The 15,147-nt window shown below is 43.8% G+C and overlaps 1 protein-coding gene across 3 annotated transcripts in view; it reads right to left on the bottom strand.

The window, feature by feature from the left end:
• Window positions 1–961: 961 nt before the first annotated feature.
• The window catches only part of LOC137305688 (activating transcription factor 7-interacting protein 1-like), a 166,571-nt gene continuing 152,385 nt past the window's right edge, over window positions 962–15,147 (bottom strand). The window contains exons 12-15 of one of the 3 annotated variants that reach the window (XM_067974598.1): window positions 13,748–13,960; window positions 12,960–13,178; window positions 5,854–5,963; window positions 962–4,318 (exon numbers count right to left, since the gene is read on the bottom strand). In XM_067974598.1, coding sequence (XP_067830699.1) covers window positions 3,899–4,318; window positions 5,854–5,963; window positions 12,960–13,178; window positions 13,748–13,960 — 962 coding nt within the window. In that variant the 3' untranslated portion in view covers window positions 962–3,898. Of the gene's footprint in view, window positions 4,319–5,853; window positions 5,964–12,959; window positions 13,179–13,732; window positions 13,961–15,147 lie in introns of all 3 variants that reach the window. The other 2 variants (XM_067974597.1, XM_067974596.1) reach the window with 2 other exon arrangements.

Genomic DNA, 15,147 nt, shown 5'->3' on the forward strand with positions numbered 1-15,147 from the left:
CATGTCATTGTGCCTATATTGAGATGTGTGTATGATGTATGAGAGTGTACACTGGTTATGGGATTTAAGTATTCCCCTGAGATGAGTCTATCTGGAATGAATAGTTTGACAGTTTAGAATGTACAATTACCACATAAATCATCCCAATACCCATTACATACATAAAATATGGTTAAAATGTGTAAGAGCATTCGGCTGGGGACTGCAACTTCCCATGTTCCGTGGCTACATTACTATAACTTTCAGCAGCTCAATTGGATGAATTCTTTTATATTCAAGATATTCAAATCAGATGACTGATTACACAAATCTAGTCAGAAACAAAGCCCAGACGGAAAATTACGTGGGAAATAGTTCTCTAATTGTCTCCAGTTCTCCCCAAGCGCTCGGTAAAATTCCACAGGCACCAACCCACCCTGTGATACTTTGCCAAGGCGGCCATTCTTTGTATGGTGGGTCCAGACAGTGAACGCCAGCAAGCTATTCGACCAAGGCCAGGAGGAAAATCACAGCCGAGACTAATCTTTCCCTCATGCAACGTCCACACATATGCACTGTCCAGCAGGGGTCACTGGAAAGCCATCAGGTGCAGCCGCCTTGGCCGATTTCCCCCCTCCCTAGCCTGAAGGGTGCAAAGGCCCATCTTAGCTTCTTTACGGCTACCTGCTTACTCAGCGAAGACCAGGGTTCAAAGCCGAGACGTTCTTGGTCTGCGCGGCTCAATTAATCACAGACTTTGCCAGCTGAGGCCCAGATTTCCACACAACTACCATGTGGCAGCCAGGGTTTCAACATACTTGCCTGTAAAGATTAACGCTATGTCGCTGGCCCTGAACCAGTTTGTTTCTGTAGCCATAACGAGCAGAGAATAGTGTAGAGAACCAGAGAGATATGGGGAGCAGGTGTGGATCACAGAAAACTAAACTGCAAGTTCCATTTTAGTTATACACAAGAGAGAAGATAAAATTGCTAAGATCTTTATTTTCAAACTATAAACTCCAGGTTTTAGTGAACAAAATATCACTTAAAAGTAGTACGCAGGGCAACACAGGATGACGCCACATTTCTGAAATACAATTATCACCACATTAACTTGCAATTGACTGTATACTACTTTTAATCAAATGAAAAATAAAAAAAAACTTAAAAAGGCAATACTTAATTACATTCAACCTGTTCCAGCATTTCAGTGTTTAATCCCTCCCTGGGAGAGAGATTGCTCTTAGTATTTATTACAAATATACTTATCATAATTTATTATTGTACCCTTTGGCTAAAAGGCTGCATGATTGAGTAAACGTACAATGCAGTGAGTTATAATTTGCTTTTAGTGACGCAAGACAGAGAAGCGCCAGTTCCTAACATCGCACAGGATGGCAGCCACTAAATCCCTGCCCCATACCATCCTGCACAATATATCCATTTGGTCTCCAATGAGTGACACCATTCATCTCCCAAGCCCCATACAGTACCGTCTCCCCCCAACCCAGATACCACATAACGTGGCATCCATTCCCCTGGCACTAGGGAGTGCTCTTTCCCCATAGTCGCACTGCACCTCAGTGGACTGTAAGCCTCTTGCCATCCCCTCAGTGGACAGTCAGGTGCTCTCTCTTCCCCCCCCCCCCCGCCTCCCCCGACAGGCCCCTCCTTCTCCCCCTTCCCTGGACATCACACTGCAAACTATAACTTGCTCTAGTAATCTCCAAATATGGTAAATATTTTACTCCATATTTACTGAATTTAGCCCAAGGGCATAGTAGACAAATACTGACGACAGTGTTTTGATGTAAATGATTGCTCTGTAGGGTACAGGAGCAACTTAGAGCGTGTACGAATGGCCTCAATCTTTGCCATTCTCTTGGTAACTTTTGTAATATTTTACCAGTACAGCCCTCAAAAGAAATCAACATTTGTGTACGTTATCACTTTTGTTCCTGTACAAGGTCACAGGGTCACAATAGTTGATCGACAGATTGCCATTTTGAAGGTTTGTTTTCTAGTTTAACTACAGTTTATTCCAAAAATCTCACTGGGTGCATGTTAGCTCCTGGTCCTATCCAGACATCTCAAAAAAGACACTGATTAGAATATAGTCACATGGGGAGCTGCGACCACTCAGATTACACCACTGCTGGCCAGGCACCCCCTCCTAAAGTGGGCACAACATTATCAGCTGCAATCCATCTTAAACTGAAATCACCTTGCTTTAATTACATGGATGCAAAATATTTAACTTTATTCATTAATGATTTGATTTACAATAGTTCATGACTCCGGTGCACGAGTGTAGCGACCTTGTTGGGTACTGTACCGAGAATGGTTTGGCTGATGCATCACCATTCCTTGCGTGTACCAGTGCCCCAGGCAACACGCACACATCATGCCAATAAATGTCACCATACGACACAGAACATATATAACTTACCCAAAGGAAGTTGGGCTAACTTGGCCCTTTAAAAGCCCTGTGTTATGCCAGATAGCCAGTTGGGATGCTAAGAATGGCCACAGAGGTTTTCAAAAGTAAGATATCTGAACGACACTGGCTGTCACGGTACAAGCATAAAAACACAGCTGTGAGCTTGGAACAGAGATAGGGAACTCTCCAAGACTGGTAGTCTGAAACTGCTGCCATAACCAATAAGGGAGACAGTGGGGAGAAAGTAGTTTGGGAAGAATTTGCAGATCGTTTAGAAACAAGCGTAGTTTTTCTGCTTATGCCGACTGACCTGTCGCAGCCCATCAGAGAACAAGCATGCCCAGCTGCATGCTCCCGAAACCCTGACTCATCTCGGCATGCGTGCTAGATGGCCGGATTTTTATTTTGTGCTTGGCGATTATGTCAAGTTAGGCATGAAAGATTTGTTGCTTGCAAGCAAGAATATATACAACATAGTGGCTTTAATGGGAGAGCAGGTTTGAGATTTATATATATATATACTTTTTTAAAAATTCATTAGACCAGAAAAGTGGTACTGATGAAAAGGGCTCTCTCAAAGTGTCAGACTCACTGTCCAGTGACCACACCATGAAGTACTTCTCCTTTCACACTGATTAAAAATATATTTGAGAATTTCATCTGCGTCTTTGGAGCTCACAGATTGTTCTGAAAACACATTTAACAAAGGCTTTTGGCAAAAACCATAGAATCTGCTTTTATTCACCACCCCCTACACAGAAAAGCATTTCATTTTAAAAACTTACATAATTTCAATGATCTTATTGGATTTGAATTATGAATGGGGGTGTGTCTGATTTCTTCGATGAGGACCACACAGCCGATCACATTGCCTCTAATAATCAAGTATGCAGTCTATTGCAAGTTGCATTTATTTCAGGAGTATTTCAGACAATGCAATAAATCCCATTATCCTACGGTCATTGTTGATCAATTTTCACTGCTTTCCGAAGTGATAGTTAAAGCCGCAGTGAAAACAATAAAAAAAATAAAAAAACAAAAAGATAATACATGTATGAATTGTCACTTTAACGGTCCGTTGCACACGTCACATTTGGGAATGTTTTTCATTAAAACCCGACCCAACTGATGACCATAGAATAAACAGAATGCCCCACTGGTGGTGCTGCTTTACCGGTGACCCTATCTCAAACATCTCCCAGTCAAATTAGGTCTACGGTGACAGAGATGCAACTTATTCGTGGCAGCAGTAATGCAGCATCACGGTGTGATATCCTGTATTTATTTTGCTGCAAATCAGCGCTGCCTAATTTATACCACGACCCTCTTGTATATATACAGTGTAGTGTACACAAATATCAAGTGAGTCAGACATCTATAGAAAAACTACAACACGTCATGCATGATGTAAGAAAAGAAATGAAAAAATATCGTTTTGGGCTTTGTGTTTCTTTTTTTTTTGTAATTTTTTTCGTTGAATTAATTACCCTGAGTCGACATCACATCAGTCGACTGTGGGTCACAAAAAGCCCCATATCGGCCGTAAATGTCCTTTGCTCGGACCGCAAAGTAGTACTTGCTTCCGGATACAAACTGAGTGAGGGTGCAGGCCATGGGAAGGGGCAGTGCCTTCACTTCTCCAATCTTCTTCCACTGGGATGGGGTCGTAGTAGCAGGATCTTCATGGTAAGCGTAGAGATGATAACTGTCCACAAGCGCACAAGAGCGGTCCACTTCCAGGACACTCCACGACAGGACGATTCCATTTTGGCTCTGGACGCGGGCCAGCTTCAGGTGGGGCTTCTGGGGCGGAGAGGTACTAGCAGCCTCCGGAGGTAGCCGCTGTGGCGCTTGGGCTTCAGGGAGTGGCGCTGGGTGAATGGGTCGAGGTGGCTCCTGCTAAAACAGACAATGGAGAAAGTCATTTTCAAACTCCTCCAAGATTGGGAACCCCTGGCCTGTACACTCTGCAATGCACGGTTAAAAATTTTTTTGGTGCAACATACTTGAAAGGATGAAGCTCTGGGGCGTCTAAAGAAGTTCGATAAGTACATGAGGGAGAAAAGAACAGAAGGATATGGTGATAGTTACATGAAGGGAGGAGGCTCGTGTGGAGCATAAACACTGGCAAAGACTAGTGTGGCCGAATGACCTGTTTCTGTGCTGTCAATTCTATGTAAAATCATGCAGGATTAATGAAATACTGCAGAATCCAAAAGAATTATTTTCTTAATGGCGGGAGACTAAGAACTGTGAAGCAAGTGATGTTTCAGTTGTAAAGAGCCTTGGTCAGACCCCATCTGGAGTACCGCGTTCAGTTCTGGGCACCGCACCTCAAAAAGGATAAATTGGCCTTGGAGGGGGTGCAGCGCAGATTCACTGAATGATACCAGGGCTTAAAGTGTTAAACTACGAGGACAGGTTGCATAAACCTGGCTTGTATTCCCTTGAGTTAAGATGATTGAGGGTTGATCTAATAAAATGAAAATAATCTGCCCGTCTTACAATCAGGAGTGGCAGCTGAAACATTTTATTAATTGCTAATGGCCTGAGGAACAAATACCAACTGAGGAAAGAGAACCCAAATGGAATAACTGCAGGAGCTCCTAATATTGGAGCAAGTTTCACTTTCTTTCATATCCTGCCACTGGCGGTGGGCAGAAGGAGGAGAAATTCTCGAAGAATTTAAATTTTATTTTTGATAAAGTAGAACATAGAATTTGAGGCAGCAGAAACGAATAAATAGAAAGGTATCTAAAATTTCTATGTGACTAGTGCTACAATGTTTGTATTTATGTAGTGTCTTGTTACATTGACACCTCTAAAAGTGTTTTGAATTACTTTAAGAGCGCAGTGACAAAATTTAACTCAAAGCACAGGAGAAAGAAGCTTGGATCATAATTTGAGGCAGCAAAGTCGTACAAGCAGAATAATAGTGCCACAGTAGCAGGAATTTCTAACCAAAGCTTGTGCTTTGCAGCTGCATCTCCTGGTAGCACTGAATGCCTTTTTATTACGTAGATAAGAAAACACATTTTGTTCTCTTCATACATCACTTGCAATGGTGATATTTTGCACAAGAAAAGCAACTTCCTTCTGCACGTCAGACTTCTGCCAGGCAAGGGGCAGGTATGTCACCTGTACACAGACTTCTGCCAGGCAAGGGGCAGGTATGTCACCTGTACACAGACTTCTGCCAGGCAAGGGGCAGGTATGCCACCTGTACACACAGGTACATCATCCTCATCACATTATTTCTGATCTGCATAACAATTGAGCTTTCTTGAAACTGCAACTCAGCTGTTCTCCAGATTGCAGGCTAAGACGTTCTTGATTGAAAGGGATGTTCTCACAGAATAGCAGAAAGCAACATTTTAAGCCTCTCTTCAAGGGTCGATGTCCCATGACCCAATCCCTACTCCTGATTAGCTTACCTGCGAAGGCCGGTGATGTACCGTGAACTGAGGCATATTCGGCATCATAGGGATGGAGATCACATTGTTCACGATGTAGGATGTTTGAGGCAGCCGGACTGACATACCTGCTGCATAAACACAAAAGACAACACATTATCTCAGAGTACTGAATGTTCATCAAACAACATTGGGACGGGGAAGGGGGCGAGGGGTGTGATGACAATCTAACTTACAATTTTGACTTTGTAGAGGTATCATAAAAAAGGTACTTAACTTGTAGAATAATTTAAATTTGGTATAAAATGTTACTACGATCCTCGTAAGATTACAGGGGCCTGTCAGTGCGGACAGCACGGTTGTGAGGACAACACAGTGTGCTGAGAGTTCGGTACGTGTGGGAGTTGAAGGGTTAATCTCTTTAAATCTAGTGCATATTGCTTCAACTGTTTAAGGTCAATTTAAAAGTTTAAATTTCTAAGTTTCTGTCAGGTGTGGGAGTTGAAGGGTTAATCTCTTTAAATCTAGTGCATATTGCTTCAACTGTTTAAGGTCAATTTAAAAGTTTAAATTTCTAAGTTTCTGTCTGGCTTCAGCAGAGAGCTGCTGTAGCAAGTTAATTGGTTAGCTAGATTCAATTGGTCCCTGAAGGTGGGGCAGGCCTGACTCATCTGAGTCTCAACTGTAGAAATACAGGGGCCTGTCAGTGCGGACAGCACGGTTGTGAGGACAACACAGTGTGCTGAGAGTTCGGTACGTGTGGGAGTTTGGTGAAGTGGGGGAAGGAGGTGCTGCTTTGCCTTGCTTTTCCTGCAGAGCGGTAGTGGACCTGAGAGCGGTGAGCGGCGGTAAAGAGCGAGACCAGAGCGGGGATAAAAACAGCGCAGAGAGAGCGAGAGTCCAGTCGGTGAGCGGCGGGAGAGAGCGAGACCAGAGCGGAGATATAAACAGCGCGGAGAGAGCGAGACCAGAGCTAACTCTGAGAGCGAGACTCTGAGACCAGCAGCAGTTCGGGGTGACGTCACCAGTCAGAAAGTGACGCGGCACAGGGGAGGCAGCTGATTGGTGAGTAGGTTCAGGTGAGTATTTCTACCATTTTACTGTAAGTAAAGTAATAAGAAAGGGAAGATCTGCAGGTTTTATAGCAGATAGTGTTTTTTTTTAGTGAACCTAGGTCCCTAGTATAGTTAACATTTTCTAATTTCAACGTAATTTAAAAGGGGTAACTCAGCTAAGGCAAGTCATGGCAGCAGACCTCGCACCCGTGATATGCTCCTCCTGCAAGATGTGGGAAGTCATGGACACTACCAGTGTCCCTGCCGACCATGTGTGCGGGAAGTGTGCCCACCTGCAGCTACTGACCGATCGTATCTCGGAGCTGGAGCTGCGGGTGGACTCACTGTGGAGCATCCGCGATGCAGAGAAACTCGTGGATAGCACGTTTAGCGAGTTGGTCACACCGCAGGTAAAGGGTATACAGGCAGGAAGTGAATGGGTGACCACCAGGAAGAGTAAGAGATGCAGGCAGGTAGTGCAGGGGTCCCCTGTGTCCATCCCCCTCTCAAACAGATATGCCACTTTGGATGCTGTTGGGGGGGATGACTTATCAGGGGAAGGCAGCAGCAGCCAACTTCCTGGCACCACGGGTGGCTCTGCTGCACAGGCTGGGAGGAAAAAGAGTGGCAGAGCTATAGTGATAGGGGACTCAATTGTAAGGGGAATAGACAGGCGTTTCTGCGGCCGCAACCGAGACTCCAGGATGGTGTGTTGCCTCCCTGGTGCAAGGATCAAGGACATCTCGGAGCGGCTACAGAACATTTTGGAGGGGGAGGGCGAACAGCCAGCTGTCGTGGTGCACATAGGCACCAACGATATAGGTAAAAAAGGGGATGAGGTCCTAAAAGCAGAATATAGGGAGTTAGGAGGTAAATTAAAAAATAGGACCTCAAAGGTAGTAATCTCAGGATTGCTGCCAGTGCCACGTGCTAGTCAGAGTAGAAATAGGAGGATATTTCAAATGAATACGTGGCTAGAGGAATGGTGCAAGGGGGAGGGATTCAAATTCCTGGGACACTGGAAACGGTTCTGGGGGAGGTGGGACCAGTACAAACCGGACGGTCTGCACCTGGGCAGGGCCGGGACCGCTGTCCTAGGAGGAGTGTTTGCTAGTGCTGTTGGGGAGGGTTTAAACTAAAGTGGCAGGGGGTTGGGAACCTGAGCAGGGAGAGAGAGGAAAGCGTAACAAGAAGGGACAGAAGGTATGGAGTAATAGGTAAAGTGTTAAAAAAGGAAAAAGCAGGAACTAAGCGTCACAAAACAGATTTGAAAGTTCTTTATCTGAATGCACGTAGCATTCGTAATAAAATGGACGAGTTAACGGCACAAATAACTACGTATGGGTATGATCTTGTGGCCATTACAGAAACATGGCTGCAGGGTGACAACGACTGGGAATTAAATATGCCAGGGTATTTAACAATCAGGAAGGACAGGCAGGAAGGAAGGGGAGGTGGGGTGGCTATGTTAATAAAGGAAGGAATCACTGTAATACAGAGAAATGATATTGGGACAAAGCATCAAGATAATGAAACAGTTTGGGTGGAGATAAGGAATAATAAGGGAAAAAAAACATTAGTGGGCGTAGTATATAGGCCTCCTAATAGTTGCAACTCTGCTGGAAGAAGTATTAATCAGGAGATAGTCGGGGCATGTAATAAGGGAACAGCCATAATTATGGGGGATTTTAATTATCATATTAACTGGACAAATCAAATTGGGCAGAGCAGCCTTGAGGACGAGTTCATTGAGTGCATCAGGGATGGATTTCTTGAGCAGTATGTAACTGATCCTACAAGGGGGCAGGCAACCTTGGACCTGGTCCTGTGTAATGAGTCAGGATTAATTAATAATGTCCTAGTTAAGGATCCCCTTGGAACGAGCGACCACAACATGGTTGAATTCCATATCCAATTAGAGGGTGAGAAGGTTGATTCTCAAACAAGCGTACTGAGCTTGAATAAAGGAGACTATGATGGTATGAGAGCGGAATTGATTAAAGTGGACTGGGAAAATAGATTAAAGGGTAAGACGGTACATGAGCAGTGGTGTTCATTTAGGGAGTTATTTTACAACTTTCAAAATAAATATATTCCACTGAGGAAAAAAGGGTGTAAAAGAAATGACAGCCATCCGTGGCTAAGTAAAGAAATCAAGGATAGTATCCGACTAAAAACAAGGACATATAAGGTAGCCAAACTTAGTGGGAGGATAGAAGATTGGGAATTCTTCAAAAGACAGCAAAAAGTAACTAAAGGATTGATTAAGAAAGGGAAGTTAGATTATGAAAAGAAATTAGCAAAAAATATAAAAACAGATAGCAAGAGTTTCTATAGTTATATAAAAAGAAAAAGGGTGGCTAAGGCAAACGTAGGTCCCTTAGAGGATGAGACCGGGAAATTAATGGTGGGAAACATGGAGATGGCAAAAATGCTGAACAAATATTTTGTTTCAGTCTTTACAGTAGAGGACACTAAGAATATCCCAACACTGGACAAACAGGGGACTCTCGGGGGGGAGGAGCTAAATACGATTAAAATCACTCAAGAGATGGTACTCAGTAAAATAATGGGACTCAAGGCGGATAAATCCCCTGGACCTGATGGCTTCCATCCTAGGGTCTTGAGGGAAGTGGCAGTAGGGATTGCGGATGCTTTGGTGATAGTTTTCCAAAATTCCCTGGACTCAGGAGAGGTCCCGGCAGATTGGAAAACTGCTAATGTAACACCGTTATTTAAAAAGGGTAGTAGGCAGAAGGCTGGAAATTATAGACCAGTTAGCTTAACATCTGTGGTGGGTAAAATTTTGGAGTCTATTATTAAGGAGACAGTAACGGAACATTTAGATAAGCATAATTTAATAGGACAAAGTCAGCATGGCTTTATGAAGGGGAAGTCATGTCTGACAAATTTGCTTGAGTTCTTCGAGGATATAACGTATAGGGTGGATAAAGGGGAACCAGTGGACGTAGTGTATTTAGACTTCCAGAAGGCATTCGACAAGGTGCCACATAAAAGATTATTACTTAAGATAAAAAATCACAGGATTGGGGGTAATATTCTAGCATGGGTGGAGGATTGGTTATCGAACAGGAAGCAGAGAGTTGGGATAAATGGTTCATTTTCGGACTGGCAACCAGTAACCAGTGGTGTTCCACAGGGGTCGGTGCTGGGTCCCCAACTCTTTACAATCTATATTAACGATTTGGAGGAGGGGACCGAGTGCAACATATCAAAATTTGCAGATGATACAAAGATGGGAGGGAAAGTAGAGAGTGAGGAGGACATAAAAAACCTGCAAGGGGATATAGACAGGCTGGGTGAGTGGGCGGAGATTTGGCAGATGCAATATAATATTGGAAAATGTGAGGTTATGCACTTTGGCAGGAAAAATCAGAGAGCAAGTTATTTTCTTAATGGCGAGAGACTGGAAAGTACTGCAGTACAAAGGGATCTGGGGGTCCTAGTGCAAGAAAATCAAAAAGTTGGTATGCAGGTGCAGCAGGTGATCAAGAAAGCCAACGGAATGTTGGCTTTTATTGCTAGGGGGATAGAATATAAAAACAAGGAGGTATTGCTGCAGTTATATAAGGTATTGGTGAGACCGCACCTGGAATACTGCATACAGTTTTGGTCTCCATACTTAAGAAAAGACATACTTGCTCTCGAGGCAGTACAAAGAAGGTTCACTCGGTTAATCCCGGGGATGAGGGGGCGGACATATGAGGAGAGGTTGAGTAGATTGGGACTCTACTCATTGGAGTTCAGAAGAATGAGAGGCGATCTTATTGAAACATATAAGATTGTGAAGGGTCTTGATCGGGTGGATGCAGTAAGGATGTTCCCAAAGATGGGTGAAACTAGAACTAGGGGGCATAATCTTAGAATAAGGGGCTGCTCTTTCAAAACTGAGATGAGGAGAAACTTCTTCACTCAGAGGGTGGTAGGTCTGTGGAATTTGCTGCCCCAGGAAGCTGTGGAAGCTACATCATTAGATAAATTTAAAACAGAAATAGACAGTTTCCTAGAAGTAAAGGGAATTAGGGGTTATGGGGAGCGGGCAGGAAATTGGACATGAAGCTGAGTTCGGATCGGTCAATGCCCTGTGGGTGGCGGAGAGGGCCCAGGGGCTATGTGGCCGGGTCCTGCTCCGACTTCTTGTGTTCTTTAGATTTGTGGTTGGGATCAGATCAGCCATGATCTTATTGAATGGCGGAGCAGGCTCGAGGGGCCGATTGGCCTACTCCTGCTCCAATTTCTTATGTTCTTATGTTCTTATTATCTCCTTGTTCAGATTAATGATTTTACCGTTAGAAAAAAATACACCCACAGAATTGCCTTGGCCAGCAGGTACCAAAATCAGGAAAGGTAAAGGATGCAGTGACCTTTTATCTGGTCAGTAACAGCATTATATCCAGGGCACTACTTTTCTGGCCCGAATTATCCCAAAGAAAAGATGGTTACAATTAATTTATGATTATTCCTGTGAAAATAAGAGAGCAGAGACCTTCCTCTGCCTGACATATCAGCCACTGGTTCCCAGCTAGCTGCACCTGCCCATTGAAATAATTAATACCTATAAATTGATCAAAAACTCAGTGTTGCTGATAATGAGAGATTTTATATTCTGATAGTGTTGGGGAATTGAAAAACACTAAGCATGGAGCCAGCCAAGAATGTATACACAATCTCGTTACAGATACACTATTCTGTACATTTGTGTCAGATGTCAGTCTGGGCCAACTAGGATCTGTTCTCATGCTCCAAACGCAACCATTTATAAGAACATACGAAAATGTCGAACAGGAAAAAGCCAGCTGGTCCATCTAGCTTGTCCCATACTGTTGTGATGCCTTATGCATCAGGTCGAGAGACTCGTTACATCTTAGGTGACATGTAGTCTCCTGGGAGAGGCATAAAACCAGATGAAAAAATTATCTGAAGGTATTCTCTGTATTGCTGAGTTTCCCAGCTCCACTGGCTCTTTAGAGCCTTTGCTTCTCCTTCCATTTTAGAAATTTATGACGGTGGGTTAAAATTCATAAGGATTAAACAATTTGTTTATGTGTGTGTGCAATTATTTATCCCCACATATAGTTAAGACAGAAAGTGTAAGAGGACAATTTTCAAACATGTGTAACAAAGACAATTTGCAAAATGCATTATTTTCCACTGTTGATTTTGGAGAGTTGTTTCTTCAACAGTGGAGGTGACCTAATGGAGTATCAGTTGGTGCCGATACAAATAAGTTACCAATTCTTAAATAGGCCAGGTGGTCTAGCTATTTGAGGGAGAGCAAGGAAAGAAAAGGAGAGAAACACAACTATTACTTCACCATTAACTGTCATAAAGAGTCCATTTGCCTCTTGGGTCTGGGTTTGAATCCAATCCAGGTGGATTGATAAATGGCACCTCTCTTAGCCGTACATATAGCTCGCTTACATGTGTCGTATAGGAAATTAATTTTCAAAATTGAATAAAACCAACGCCCTGAATTCCTACTCTACCCAGCTGGCAGCATGGCTTCCCAGTGTAGGGCTGTTCTGGATATGCTCAAACTGCTCATGACAATCAGCAGAGCTTTTCCAGGATGCATGGACTCTGTCCTGTCAGTAACATCACTGGAGCAGCCTAGTGGTGAGGAAACCCAACATGTCAGGAGTCTGACCAGGAAACATGACATGATCAAAAATCTGGTGTAGGGTTTTCCTGTCCTCAAACCTTATTTCCCATTGTTATGCTTTATCATCAACTTTTACCATTGTAAATTGCCACGTCATTATTTCCCATTCAATTTTGCTATGTCATCTGTCACAATGTAGTTACAGGCTCTGGCCACTAGCTGGTGCTGCAGACAGAGTTTCTGAACTCTCCCTCCCAACACAATCACCAGCTTGTGAGAGCAATGCCACAGGCAATGTACTAGCTTGTTTAAATAAAAACTGAATATTCCTAGGGCAATAATAAATATATGTAAAGAATGGAATGGAGATATACTTTGATCAAAATTACACCATTTGCCATCCCCTTACAGTAAACTAAAATAAACTAACATATGAAAGATATTCTTACCACTAACTGGTGGCTGAGGACTGGGCTGTCGTATAGCCTGGCTCTGCGTTGTGACGGCACGCACTGCATTGTGACTTTGGTATGCAGGGGACGTTGTGTAAACCACGGGATTCGTGCTTCCTCTTTGGAGAGTTGGAAGTGGCGGTCTCACAGGGGCTTGTGATGTTGGTGGCGGCATTTGAGGACGCTGATGCTGCAGCATGTTAGCACTTGTTTGCCCTACGAAGAGAACACACTGAACGTTTTGCCATGTCTGCTCTACATTTTTAATAAGACAGACTTTTTAAATAGTTTAACCTATTAAGACAGACTTGCATTTACATAGCACCTTTCATGGCCTCAGGACGTACGTCCCAAAGCGCTTCACAGCCAATGATGTACTTTTGAAGCGTAGTCACTGTTGCAATGTGGGAAATGCGGCAGTTAATTTGTGCATAGCAAGCTCCCACAAACAGCAATATGATAATGACCAGATAATATTTTTTAGCGATGTTGGTTGAGGGATAAATATTGGCCAGGACGCTGGGGAGAACTTCCCAGCTCTTCTTAAAGATCCTGTGGCATTATTTGATGTCCACTTGAGAGGGACACCGTTTAATGTCTCATAGGAGAGATGCACCTCTAACACTGTGGCACTCCCTCAGTACTGCACTGAAGTGTCAGCTCAGATTATGATCATCTGCAGGTTTCAGAAGCTTGACTATGGTAAGCGCCAGCACCAACCCCCTCCAGATACGATTGGAAACTCTGACCATTAGTATTGGTTCCAGTACCTGTTAGTACTCTACCTGCAGACATGCTGTGCACGTTGGCGGTCTGTACAGTTAACCCAACCGTACTCGGGCTGTTCTGAGGCGCTGACAAGTGGGACTGTGTCGATGTCTGCTGTGGAGAGATTCCCTGGGGAGCTGCAGGAGGTCTGACCTGTGCCTGGACAGTAGGTGAAGATACCAGCAGCTGGCTCGTTCCTTGGTTAACAGCCTGATTGTGTTTCCTGGCATCTGGGCAAGAAAATAGTCTGTCAACCTTCTGCAAGCTTCTGACAGTATATCTCCCCCCAAAGAGAGGCAGAGAAATGTATGCACATATTCACTTGCATTAGGTTGTGAAAATAAAAGCGGTTATGTCCTCAACACCCAAGCTGAAATTTCACTTAGGGCTGCCCACCATAAACTGTCCCAATGTACCATTCGAGGTTTCCAATAAAACTCTTAAAGAATAAAACGAACGAGTGACTAACATGAAATTGCATGTTAAATAATCATAAAAATATCCTCACTGACAGTAGGATTACTTCAATAGTTTACCTTGCTCTGAATGATCAGGAACTGATTTACCACTGAATTCTAATCATGAAATAAACTCCTAATTCTTACTGTTGCATGCGTTTTTCCTTTATGCAATCTGACGAAAGGCTGAACATCCTCCGATGGTCAAATTCACTACTGTGGTGTTCTCTTCTAATAAACTGCTGCACTGGAAAATGCCAGGGGCTGAACAGACAGCAAAGAACTTGACTAAGATGCAACTCCATGACATGGTCTTTATGGAGCAGTTTACTGAACACAATAAAGGAGAAGGTAAACTCATCACAAGATGAGACAAGTACTTATTCCTCTGAGGTAGGATGCTGTACCATAACCAGGTAAGTGCCTTTTTTTTTTAATATTTCAAAATATACTTTATTTCATAAAATTTAAAGATACCCCAATTCCAAGGCGATACAATTCAAAACAATACAACACGGATCGTACACAATACGATTCCAATATTACAATTTAAAAACAGTACATATCTTATAATACATGCTGTACAAGGTGGGATGGCCTTACACGGTGGCCTTTCCCCATAGAGCCTTTGCCTAGGTCGCACCTCGCCTCAATGCGTCCCTGGACCTTGGAGTGTGCCAGTCGGCAACACTCTGTCGTGGACAGCTCCTTCAGCTGGAAGGCCAGCAGGTTTCAGGCGGACCAAAGGGCCTCCTTCATCAAGTTGATGGTCTTCCAGTTGATATCTGTCTGTGTGCGCGTCCCGGGGAACAGCCCGTAGAGCACACTGTCCTGTGTTACTGAACTTGGACAGATACCAACGCATCTCTCTCCACACCCTCTGCACGAAGGGGCAGTCCATCAGGAGGTGGACGACGGTCTCCTCCCTGCCGCAGCCTCGAGGGCAGCTCGCGGTGGCG

Source organism: Heptranchias perlo, chromosome 40 (assembly GCF_035084215.1).
Source record: "Heptranchias perlo isolate sHepPer1 chromosome 40, sHepPer1.hap1, whole genome shotgun sequence".
Taxonomy (NCBI): Eukaryota; Metazoa; Chordata; class Chondrichthyes; order Hexanchiformes; family Hexanchidae; genus Heptranchias; species Heptranchias perlo.